Source organism: Astyanax mexicanus, chromosome 8, assembly GCF_023375975.1.
Source record: "Astyanax mexicanus isolate ESR-SI-001 chromosome 8, AstMex3_surface, whole genome shotgun sequence".
In the NCBI taxonomy this organism is placed as follows: Eukaryota; Metazoa; Chordata; class Actinopteri; order Characiformes; family Acestrorhamphidae; genus Astyanax; species Astyanax mexicanus.
In genome coordinates, this window is record NC_064415.1 from 21,311,446 (window position 1) to 21,324,708 (window position 13,263).

The window sequence follows — 13,263 nt, forward strand, 5'->3', positions numbered from 1 at the left end:
AAGGCAGTTAATAATTAAAATAAAGCTCACTGACTAATGCAATGAAGTCACTAATATGTTCAGGCACTAATGACATTTCTTACCACAGCACAAAAAAGGTAATAATCCTAAAATGAATGGGAAAATGGCCTATTAGAGTGTATGTTTGTGTGTGTGGACTGTGCTGTTGGGCTGTGAGTAGAGTGTGTTTGTGTGTGGCGCTGTCTTTTAGCTACTGTTTATCTGTGCTCATTAAACTAGGTCAACGAAGAGCAAGTCAGGCAAATGGAGAGAGAGAACCGCTTTATCACAAGGTGGAAGGACACTACGGTAAATCACCCCTTTTAACCTCATTGTTAAGTGTGTGTGTGTCCAAAGTAAGTGCACTGCCAGGTGCTATATTTGTGTACTGTTTTGCCATGTTGTGTGTGTGTGTTTGTGTGTGTGTGTGTATATGTGTGTGCTGTGTGTGTGTGTTATTTAGTGGCGCCTCACTGTAGGTATGGGCTCATGTGGGGCAGAAAGGAATCTCTTGGCTCTGTCTCTAACCTTCCTGTCTTCACACTGCATGCTTGGTTGGCGTAACACAAAAAAAACTATTTGCTTAAAAACAAAAAAACTTAAAAGAAATTAATCTGCTCAACTCTTAAAATGTTTTATTTATTTATTTATTTATTTGTTTATTTATTATTTCTTTTCAGTTTTTCTGTAGAAGTGCAGGGGGGAGAGTTTGGCTGGAGTGTAGTCATGCAGAATAGAAGGTCAGCTCTTCGAAGGGTCAGTTCTGTTACTGTCCCCTCAAGTCATGAGGAAAATTGGAAACCCACTAAGACAAATGAAAAGAGGAAAATGCTTAGGATGGGCAGCGGAGTGTTTAGCGGAGGGGCGAGGGGGCGGGCGGGGCTGAGGGAAAGGGTTAGGCACTTATTCTGAGTCTTTTATTAATTCATGTACCGTATACCAAGTTTGTGCTGAATGTGTTTTATAGAGTATTTGTGTGTGTGTGTGTGTGTGTGTGTGTTTGTGTTTAGAACTGGATATTTTTTGTCTTTTCTGTTTGTTCTGTGATGGGTGTTTAGAAATGAATGAAGCTCTCGAGGCTCAGAGAGCCAAACCTGTGCTTCTGTGATGTTCTAGTGCTGAGTGATGTGTATGACTCCAGCTCTACATCATTTAGACACACACACACACACACACACACGACATGGCAAAACAGTACACAAATATAGCACACACAAAGCAATGTGAGCTGAATGGAGCATTGATTACTCTTTGTTAGTTTCACAATCACCACAATAGAGATGTGTGTCCTTCAGTAAATGTACCTCATTTTATTTCTTTTTATTTGTGTTTTCTGTCTTCCTTTGTGTTTCTTTTTTTCTGAATTTCTAAATTTCTTTCCTTTTTTCTTCTTAATTATTATTTTTTTTCAGTACTTGTTAGTGCATTTCCCTTCATTCTTTTTCTTGCTTCCATTCTCAATTAAATTCTCAGTTCTTCAATTCTTCACCCTTTCCCTTCTCTTGTTGTTATCTGCTGTTATTTTTTTTCTGTTTTTTTCTTGATCCCTTTACTATATTTTTTTCTTCCTTATTTTTTATTCTCTAACTGTCCCTTTTTTATTCTTAATCTTTTATTATTTCTTCATTTATTTTTTGTTTATTCAAATTTACGATTTTCTTTATGAATTCCAATCTTTCTTTCTTTCTTTCTTTCTTTCTTTCTTTCTTTCTTTCTTTCTTTCTTTCTTTCTTTCGGTTTGCTCTTTTCGTTATATGTATCATTCTTTCTCTTTCATTTCTCTTTTTAAGAGTGATCTACTTTCCCAATTCTTTCCATACCTTCCCTCCATCCTCTCTCTCTCTCTCTCTCTCTCTCTCTCTCTCTCACAGTAATCAGCAGTAGTATATATGGACTGGTTGAGGTGAGGTTGAAGGTGAAGAGAGCTGGAAGTTTGTATTGCTGCACTAGCTGACTTAAAATTACATGTTTTTTTTTTCAGTGACATTATTTTGATTCTTCCCACAAACTCACAGAATACAGTTTGAGTGAAGCTGTGCAGTATGTCTGTGTTCCTCTGCTGTGTTCCGATGTGTTTGAGGATTATGTGATTTGAATGTGAAACAAATTCGTTGTGTGTTTCTTTACAGTTCTCTCCAGCTGGTGACTTGATCTTTGAGGTCTATTTGGAAAAGAAGGAGCCGGAAAACTGTTGTTTAATCAAGGTGTGTGTGTGTGTGTGAGTATGTTTGTGTGTGTGTGTGTGTTAAACCCGGGGCGATAACTGCCACCGACCAAATCAAAGAGGAGTTAATCAAAGAAGTGTCTGATTTAATTGTGAGTAATTGTGTTTTATCAGCAGTAGAGGAAAGCTGCAGGTAATGCACTTGTGCAGGTGTGGAACCCAGCAAACTGTGTGTGTGTGTGTGGGTGTGTGCGTGCGCGTGTGCGCGTGTGCGCGTGTGTGCGTACGTGTGTGTGCGTGTGTGTGCGTGTGCGTGCGTGTGTGCGTGTGTGTGTGCGTGGGTGTGTGCGTGCGTGTGTGTGTGTGCAGTTCCTGTGCTAAATGCTGTAGGTGTTTTCTCAGAATGATAAAGACTGTGATGCTCTTTGTGTTTAGGTCTCTCCCACCATGAGTTCTGATGAACTGGTTGACAGCACTTTAGACCTGAAGGGCATAGAGACGAGCTTACAGGACTTCTGGACAGCTTTTGAGGTCATTGAGAATGGAGAATTGGGTATGTTGCATTTTTATACACACACACACACACACGCACACACACACACACACACACACACACAAAGCTAATTAAAACCAACAAAATTGTAGGTCACACTGACAAATCAACTAGTTGTATTGCAGTTTCTGTTATATGTGTTGCATAAAAAATAAGTTAAAGCATCAGATATGCATCTCTCTCTCCCTCTATCTCTCTCTTTTTCTCTCTCTCTAAAGAAAAATACTAACTGTCTAATAGCTATTACTGGAGATCAAACCTGCAATCTATCAATGCTTAAGTGCCTACACATCACTTTTGGTCTGTTCAAACTCAAGACACAGACAAAATAAGAAAAAGCTTAGTCCCCATTCAGATAGAAATGGTTTTACATGGAGGTAGCATAATGTAATGTAATGTAATGTAATAATTACCAGAGTTCCTCTGTAATTTTAGTCCTGCTGGAATATGCAATGTCCATCATTATTACAAAAAAAAATCATCATCATTATGACTGTAAGTGGGTTACAAGACTAATAATAATAAGACTGATAAAACTTTATCTGTGGACACAGACAAGATGCTGTTTTCTGGAATTTATGGCAGTGTTTAAATCAAATATTCAAATATTCATATCCGTCTCAGTCATTTATGTTCAGTTTTAAAAGAAAATGCACAGTATTTGTCAAAAGTTTGGACAAATTGTGTGTTTTTTTTAATTTTACAATTTTCTGCATTGTAGATTAATACAAAAGTTATTCAAACTACGAAGAAAAACATATGGATTATGTAGTATTTAGATTCTTCAAAGTTGCACCTTGCTTAGATGACTGCTTGAATTTTTTCACCAATCTGGCATAAAGTTGTCCAAAGGCAGTGTGTAAGACTAGTGGAGGAGAACATGCCAAGATGCATAAAATCTGTGAAAAAAACAGGATTATTCCACCAAATATTGATTTCTAAACTCTTAAAACTTTATGAAGATGAACTTGTTTTATTTGCATTATTTGAGGTCTAAAATCTCCACATATTTTATGTTATTTCAGCCATTTCTCTTTTTCTGCAAATAAATGCTTTAAATGACAATATTTTTATTTGGAATCTGGGAGAAATTTTGTCTGTGTTTTATACAATAAAACAGCAATGTTCATTTTACTCAAGCATATACCTCTAAATAGCAATTTTTATATATTTATGTGTTTTAAATAAGTAGGGAGAAATCCGTATTTCTTTAAGCTTTAATATATAAAGCCTGAAAGCTCATAGAGGTAAATTGAAGATCCCACAGCCACGGCCATCCGTGTTTGAGAGTTCAAGAGAGATCATAAGTGCCATCGCTCTCTCTAACTGGGGTATTCACACTGTTCCAAAAATGTTCTTCTATATTCACAGTGATTCATTTTTATTTTATGTTTTTTTTTTTTAATGTTCTCGGTTCTAATTCTATCACAGTATAAAGCTAGCTGTCTACATGTGTGTTGGAGTTTATTGGGTAGTATTGGGCTACTGTGCTCTAGGCTTAAAGCGGAGCAGGTCAGTATGTTACTGAGCCCTGTAGGATTTGAGCTTCTTTATGAATGTCATACCACTTAAAAGTCAATAGTGTTGGTTACAACCTTTTTAAACTCTGAATAATCATTTGGCAGTGCCTCGCTGTCTGTAGCAGATGTGGTGCTGCATTAAAAACGGCCATGTTGCATACATGAGTGCTCAGCCTGTTTATTAGAATCATTTCCTCCTGGTTATGAAAAACTATTACATGAGTGTCATGGGATTGAAGCTGTGGGGGGAACAGAGGGAGAGCAGGCATGAGGCTTGCCAATAGTGTGCACTGTGTTACCCCCTTTTGCAAATTAGGACTGGATAATAGATCTATTTTGCACTTGAGTGTGTTTTCTAATCAGGCTCAGATTGGCTGAGGATAATTGCAAATTTGCACTATGTAATTATGTGCACATGGAGGCAAAAAAAAAAACAGCATTTAATTTGTAATAGATTTTTTTTTTTGTAATGATGGAATTTGCTGATGACATTTTAGGGTTGGAGTTAACTGATGTAAGAATTGCCACAGTTGAGGAGATTAATTTTGTGGAAGATTGGAGTTAAATTGTTAAAGATGCCACCCACTAGTAATATCTCAGCTTGCACATGCCTCCATAGAGACAGATACACAGAAATACGCAAACACAAATCAAGCAAGCATCTCGGCATTTTGAATTCTCATTGACCTTCCGCTTTATTGAGTCTCACAGTAAGAAATGAGGATAAAAATAGGTCAAATGAGTTCTTCGGTTCTACAGAAACAGAACTGACCTGTCCATGCTCTGACCTTTTGTGCCCACTGTTGCAAAGTTGTGGGCGAATTTTGGGGGGGAAAGAGAGATTACTGCTCTGAACTTCTTTCTTGTCTAAAATCGTTTTTTGGAGTGTTATTAATGTCAGATTATGTTTTGCATGTGTGTGAAATGTCACACTGTTGTAAAAGCTCTAGTGTAGTTTTCTCTTTGGGTAATTGAGCTGATAATTGAGCAAAAAGTCTAGTTTCTTCTTTGATCTTGTGCTTATTGGGTTAGTATCCTTTTGATTGGTTTCATGAAACTCAAGCATAATTTATTCACAAAGTTAAGATATGTCGATGAAGTTAGAATGTCGTTATTGTATTAAACATTAAAATTCAAATATAATATTATAAAATTAATTTATATAGCGCTTTTTACAACTGATGTCACAAAGCAGCTTTACAGAACAAGGAATCAGACAAAACACTGAACATATCATTACATGTATATAGCAACATGAGTAATGAAAGCAATTAGAGTTCATGTAAACTTCAATGCAATCAGTAGTGGAGAGTGAACAGCTAGTCTGAGGCAGACGAATAAACTGGATGATGAGCAGCTGATCTGTGTTGGGTAATGGATGGGGAAGGATGACTTCCAGAAACTTCCATCGGTCTGGCTGAACAGGGAACATGAGATCCTGAGGGTCCAACATCCATCGGTATCGGGTCAGACAGGTGGGCAGTCAGTAACTCGGATGAAGAGCAGAGAGATGGAATTAGTTTTAACTGGATTTATGTAAAACAGAGAATATAAAACATTACCAGAGTGTGGCTAATGACTCTGCAGATCTGAACAAAACAGCCTAATTAAAGGGAGAAAGCCAGAAGGTAACATAGACACGGAGGCACCCTGAAATACCAGCATCCAGTGAGAGAACAACAGTTAAACTTTAGTTCAGTTCAATTCTATTCAATGGTTGCAGCTGTTAAAGCTGAGTTTAAAAGGTTTGACATTGAGTTGAAGCAGTCGCTTTTCATTTTGAAAGGACAGTGGTTGCCAGAAGCTGCCGGCCACATTCATTACAACTTGCTGCGCTGTCCACTGTTTGTGGCATTGTCTTCTATGTTGCATTTCTGGTGTACACATGACCCTGCATTCACACTGACAGATGACAGAGTGACAGGCGACTATTCATTTCTTATGGGAGGGAGCGATATGTAGCTGCGACATGTAGCAGAAGATAAAGCCTCAAGCAACAAATGGAGTTGAGATTTTCTTAAATTTATGCTCTCCTACCTAGTTCCCCAATAGTGGAGCAAACTACCTTCCACTACCTGATCAGGAGAATCTCTCGCTATCTTTAAGAAACCCATGAAGACAGAGCTCTTCAAAGAGCACTTACTCTCCAAGCACCTCTAAAAGAATAACTACTTCCAAACTCATTTACTTCCTTCCCTCCTTTTGGCCTCCTTCAGATCCTATCTAAAAATGTTTTTGTCTTGAACGTTTATGTCCTCTTTTACTAAATGTACATCAATAACAGTGTCTGCCAAATGTAATATAATGTAATGTAATTTAATATGAATCATACCACAGTTAGTTTCGACCCTACAATGTAATGGGCTGAGAGGTGTTCTATGATTGCTGCTATCAGCTGGTAATGCACTATAACCGAAGCTCTCCATGTATTACAAGCCAAACGGAGCAGCTACAAACAGAGCAGCAATGGAACTATTTTCTATCACGGAGTGTTTATACCCAAACTGATCATATTTTCTCATCCTCTTTAACTCGAAATGTTTCAATAAACAGCAATAATGGAACTGTGGTATAATCGCTAAAATACACTTGAGGCTCATGCTATAACGTGTAATATTGGCACTGCTGTGCACGAGGCAGAAGGTGCCAATATTACATGTTATAGAGCTTCATCTCATGTATTATTGCTTAAATATGACACAGTGAAGCAACATTCTACACTGATTGGCCGAACAAATTATTTAGACCAATCACAGGCAAGGGGTTCAAAGTTCCCCGCCTTCTGCTCTATGAACCTTTATTTCCTACCATACTTCATTCATATCCCCAACAATGTGGTGCTGAACAAAACTGCTGTTTCTGCTCTTTCTGTTTAATATAATTTCTGTTTAATTTTGCACAAATACAGAGCAGAGAAAATCCACACACAATTAACCTCTTAAAATTAATCAAGAGGAATATATTATCAGCTGCAAATCTGTCTGATATCTCCTTCCATATTTTTCAGAGATCTTTGTGTGTTTTGTTCAATCCTACCTCCAATGCATATGCATGACGTTTTGCCGCACACACAGCCCATACCCTGCCTGCATGTTTAGGCATGTGCGCCACTTTCAGACGTAACACCCGACCAGAATGTGTCTGAACAGCATCGGAAACCCACGTCAGAGGCCTTAGTGTCTCACTCTCACATCGTGACGTACGTGTATGTCTGTGCGTGTCTTTCAGAACGTCCATTACACTACAAGGCGAAAGTTCTGGAGCAGGTTTTAGAGTGGAATGCTCTGGAGGATCCCAGCTCAGCTTTTGTGCTCATCAGGAAATTTCCTGGGCACAAGATGTCCCATTCCAACCCAGGTATGATTCACTGATTTAGAGAAGGGTTCTTCAGTAGATCAGATCATGTTTCCTACATGCACATCTTCTTTTGTGTAAATGTAAATGTAGGCTTCCTTCCAAAAGTTTCATCTTCTTTTCTGTAAGAGAACTTTTTGATCCACTTTTCTCTCTCTTGCCGGTGAATTGAATCATTCGCCACATTAAAGCAGGACTCATTTAGCTGTTGCTTTCTGCTGCTCCTTCAGCCATTCCAAACATTAGTAATAGCAGACAGGAGAGCACCTTAGCCTTTAATAGTCTATTACTGAACCAGCATCTCATATGCAACCTTTTACCCACTCAGAGTAATAGCCTCCCTTTCACACCTCACTAAATGGTATTAATAGTGATTAATCATCTTTCTGAATGATTACTGCAGTACCTGTCACTCCCACTACTATTTAGACATGTGGGCTGTGCCCTTATCAAAGCTTTTTGATACTTAAACTCATTTTAGGACTCCAGTGTGGGAGTGTGTGTTGGCTGAAACCACGGCTCTAATAATAATTACTGATGATTGTGTATGCCTGATCTTGTTTGAATGTGTGTGTGGTGATTGGTTTAGATGACCCGATGGATATCACTAAACGAGAGCAACTGAAGTTTAAAGATGGCTCCACTAAGCTGCTTTCAGGTCACAAGTTTCAGGACAAATATCTCGTACTACGTGACAAGAAGCTGCTGCTGTACAAAGACGCAAAGGTATGGATATGAATATCACTTTATCTTTTTTCTTAAATTTTCTAAAACTTTATCTGTTTATTTCTGTCATTGTTTCTCTTTTCCATTCTCAGCCTTTTTTTCCTTTTCCTTACAGCTTTCTTACCTTGCTTCCTGCTTTCGTCACTTCCTTGTATCAATCCTTGTGTTCCTCCTTTTGTACTTGCTTACTTTCTCCTGCATTTTCCTGTTTGGGCCTTGTTGGTCTCTCTTACTTGCCCTTTTAGTCTACATTCTGTCTCTCTCACACTTGAAGCCTCTCTAAAATCTTTTATCAACTTTATTTCTAGTATTCCTTCCTTCCTTCCTTCCTTCCTTCCTTCCTCTTTTACTTGCCAGTTTGTCTCTTTTGCACATGAACTTTTCTTTGCTTTATGTTCTATATACTTATTTTCCTTTTGAGTTCCTTCTTCCCTTCCTTGCCTTGTTGCTTCCTTTTTAACATGCTTTGGCTCAGATTGAACTTGCCCACTTGCCTAGCTCTTTAACCTTCCATTATGTATCTCTGTTAGATGCTTCTTTTCTGGCCTTTGTTCATTGATTCCTTCCTTTCTTTTATATTGCCTTTTTTACCTTGCCTTTTTTGCATCCTACTTTACTTATTTCCTTCCTTTCTTCCATGCTTGGGCCAGGTTGGGCTTGTTATTTGCTGTTTTACTCCATTTTGTCTCCTTTAAGCTTGATGCCTCTCATATATTTTTTCTCAACTTCCTTCCTTCCTTCCTTCCTTCCTTCCTTCCTTCCTTCCTTCCTTCCTTCCTTCCTCCCTCTTTTACTTTCCAGTCTGTCTCTTTTGCTTTATATCCTATATACTTATTTCCTCATTTATTTCCTTTTTGCTTCCTTCTTTCCTTCCTTGCTTTCTTGCTTCCTTTTTAACATGCTTGGGCTCACATCTCTTCAACCTTCCATTCTGTCTTTCTCTTATATGCTTCCTTTCTTGCTTTTGTTCCTTGATTCCTTCCTTTCTTCCCTTCTGCCTTCTTACCTTCTCTTTTTTTGCATCCTACCTTGCGTATTTCCTTCCTTGTTTCCTTGCTGCCATTTGCTATTTTGCTCTCCATTCTGTCTCTCTCATACATTAAGCCTCTGCAATTTCTCTTTACTTTTTAGTCTATATACTTCTTTCCTCACTTCCTTTCTTTCGTTATTACTTCTTTCTTACTTGTTTTTTATACTTAGTCTCAGTTTAAACTCACTTATTTGCTCTTTAACTCTCCATTTTGTCTCTCTTGTGCATGGATCTTCTCTTAGCTTTCTCTGTATGCTTCTTTTCTTGTTTCCTACCTTGCTTCTTTCCTTCCTTCTTGCTTAATTCCTTTCTTGGTTCCTTCCTTTCTTGCTTGGGTTTAGCTTCATATTTACGCTTTTACTCTTCATTCTGTCTCTCTGGGGCTGGAAGGCTCTCTCTCTCTCTGTCTCTCTCTCTTTCATGGATTCTCTCAGCTTTATGTTCTACATGCTTCTTTCCTGACTTTCCTTCCTTTCTTTCTTACTTCCTTGGGAAGTAAGAGTCTGACTACAGATCTACAGTGAGAAGCTCCTTTCTTGTATCTCCAGCAGAAGCACCCTGTGGTTAACACAGTAGGCAACAATCACAGAGATGGTAAATGGTGTCACAGAGCTTAAAGAAATGAAGCTAACTTTCACTTGTTTTGAGAGACCTGAGAAGATGTCACAGGGTCTTCCTGTTCCATTACACTGGCTGTATGCAGACAGATGCTCCAGTGGGCTCTTGGACATGAAGGCGCTTTCTCACAGCCTCACTCTATGTGCTTTTCCTTTCTATGCTTCCTTCCTTTGCTTGCTTTCTTCCTTCTATGCTTACTTGCATCCTTCTTGCCATGCATCCTTATTTACTCACTTTCTTCTTGCTTCTCTCTGTGCATTCATCCTTTTTTGCTAGATTGCTTGTTTCCTTGCTTATTGTCTCACTTCTTTTCTTATTTTCTTTGGTTCCTGTCCTCGTTTCTTCCTTGCTTGTTCATTTATTCACTCTTTTTTGAGCCTCCATTCTGTCTCACTCACATAAAGCATCTTTCTTGCACCCTCTCTCAACTTTTTTTTACTTTCTTTAACAAAGTAATGGGCTCTGGTCAAGTTCAGGTTTCGTATTGATTAGTACCCATCAGGCTTTATTGGGTCGTGTTTGGGCTTTATTCAGCTCCTTTCTCCCTTTATGAATGCCTTAGAGTTCAAGCAGAAAGTGCTAGCATCCTTTTTTTGTCTTTCTTTCTTCCCACTTTTTAATCCTCCGTCCCTCTCCACTTCTTTGTCTCTTTAATTATCACCTCAACCTCGGCTCCCCCCCGTAACCAATCAGCGAGGTTTGGTAGAAAATATCTGAGTCCTCCTGCCTGTGGCGGAATAACAGCAGTAGCTCAGTTTCCGTCCTGTTTGATCGCCATCAGTAGCTCTACCAGTATCTGCCGAGCGTCTCGCCACCGCGACTTTCTTGCCGATTTTCACGCTTGGGTTTGGCCATTCATGCCACCGGTGTTCGATTTCTTTTCAGATGAGCTAATGATTAAGAAAAGGAAAGGAAAGGTATGATGAAATTAGCTGCTCCTCTCTGGGCCAACTGGATGGCCCACTTGCGGTGCGATGTGGAGGGGGAGATAATGCACCTGTTCCTGCAGTTGGAGGAGTAAAGATGTGTAAAGCTCTTTCTTTCCTCTGGAATTGAAATGGTGATTAAAACAGTTCCGCTTTTGTAATTTGCGCTGCGTGTTGTTCTCCGCTGCCTTTGCAGCGTGGGTATAAGCGTATTTCTCCCTCTGGGGCACACACACACACTCGCGCAGAGCTCAAGCTGACACACAGCCGCGTGAAGACGGTTCTGCATGTTAATAATTGATATTTGAGGGAAGGAAGCGTGCATGTGTGTGTGTGTGTGTGTGTGTATCAGTACGGAGGGGGGGGGGTTTGGACACTTTAAACGTAGGCTGTTCTTTGCTTAATTAGTGTAATATGTGAATGCTTCAGAATGTTCTCCTAATTATCGAGCGAAGAAGGTGGAAATCAGCTGTGAAGCAGAAATTTAATTGATATTCTGATGCCTTTGTTTTTCAAGTTTCCTTTTCTCGGGCAAGTGAGTGGGCATAAGGTTTGTGTGCGAGTGTGCGTGCGTGCGAGAGAGAGAGAGAGAGAATCTCATTTTATCATCCCGCTCCTCTCCGGCTGCGCCGTGTTGTTCATTATGTGTGAAATGCATCCCTTCAAGGCAACATTACAGTCTTGTTGGCATATGCTAGTTTAAACAAGGCCCTTGGGCTTGGAACTGCTGTGCACAGGATACTGGCGCTATTTTCCTCTTCTCAAAAGAAATGAACAAGAGGAAATAAAAAGAAATATCACGGATAGTTCAGCCCGAGCCGCTCGCGCTCCGACTGCAAGTCTGACTCAATTCCAGCACTTACACTGATAGTTTTGGGAAAATGCGGCGCAATATGATGGAGCCCATTTTCACTGTCATCTCCTCAAGCAAAGACGACGTTATTACCTACCAGATATAATCAACCGAGGGGGCTGCAGCCATATCGGATTACGCAGAATCGTGTAAAGGTACATAACTTATTCCAGGAGTTCGTATAGGCCGTGAGTGTAGATTTGTTACGGAGTTATGAATCATGTTCCGCAACTTTTCTGGGTCAAATTAGTGTCCTGATATTGTCACATGCAATCCCTTCCCCAGAGTGCAAAGCCAGAGAGAGAGGTTCCTGTGGAGTCTGTGAAGTGCTACCTAGGCCTGAGAAAAAAGCTGAAGTCGACAAGCAAGTAAGAACTGAGAATTAATTATTCTTTTATCTCTTTTTTGTTATTCAATTCATTTATTCTATAATAATATACAAATAGCTGAGAAATTCGAAGGTAAAATAAAAGAACTTTGCAGTATGTTTACAGTATGTGAACCGCATCTTCCTATACCTATGCTGCACTGACTGGTTTGTAGAAGGGTCTGTTATGTTGGAGCATTGGCAGGTGTTGTGCCAAATTCTGCCTCCTTTTAAGTGGAGGCGCAGGCACACGGATTAGCTGTACTGTGTGATGCACACAAGCAGGTAACATCCCTCTATGCTCTAGACATGTAGCATGTTTAAAAACCTTTTGACCTTCTGTTGGATCGAGTGGATCAATGCTGTGTTTCATTTATCTCAGAAGACTGATGTTAAACACCATTTTACATAGAGATGCACCAAAACGATTTTTTTTGGAAAAGGCCTTGGTTTGAAAACTAAATACCATACAATTATTTTATTCATTTAGCAACTTTTTTCACCAGTGCATTAATTAAATAGTCTAAACATATTTTTTTCACATATAAAAACAATTAAAAAACTGCTAAAAATACAGCTCTAGAAACAATTTAAGAGACCCCTTCAGTTTCTGATTCAGTTCGTCTGATTTTGCTATTTAGAGGTATATGTTTGAGTAAAATGAACATAGTTGTTTTATTCTATAAACTACAGACATTTCTCCTAAATTCCAAATAAAAATATTTAAGTACTTTAGAGCATTTATTTGCAGAAAATGAGAAATGACTGAAATAAAAAAAAAGATGCTAACAAATTCATATCCATAAAGGTTTAAGAGTTCAGAAATCAATATTTGTTGGAATAACCTTGTTTTTTAATCACAGTTAAAATCTTTATGCATCTTGGCATGATCTCCTCCACCAGTCTTACACACTGCTTTTGGGTAACTTTACTAGGCAAAAATTCAAGCAGTTCAGCTTAGTTTAATGGCTTGTGATCACACATCTTCCTCTTGGTTATATTCCAGAGGTTTTTAATTTGGTAAAATTAAAGAAACAGACATTTTCAAGTGGTCTCTTATTTTATTTTATTTTTTTTGTATATGACCAATTTAATGTGACATAAATAGGTAGTCAAATAAAATTGTGTAATTCTACTGCTTTTACTGCATGG

General features: G+C 38.8%; 1 protein-coding gene across 1 annotated transcript in view; it reads left to right on the top strand.

The window, feature by feature from the left end:
• arap2 (ArfGAP with RhoGAP domain, ankyrin repeat and PH domain 2) overlaps positions 1-13,263 on the top strand; it is a 168,159-nt gene that overhangs the window by 139,926 nt on the left and 14,970 nt on the right. The window contains exons 24-29 of the mRNA XM_022678436.2: positions 241-309; positions 2,130-2,204; positions 2,600-2,717; positions 7,466-7,594; positions 8,181-8,317; positions 12,030-12,112. Of these exons, the coding sequence (XP_022534157.2) occupies positions 241-309; positions 2,130-2,204; positions 2,600-2,717; positions 7,466-7,594; positions 8,181-8,317; positions 12,030-12,112 (611 nt within the window). The remainder of the gene's footprint in view (positions 1-240; positions 310-2,129; positions 2,205-2,599; positions 2,718-7,465; positions 7,595-8,180; positions 8,318-12,029; positions 12,113-13,263) is intronic.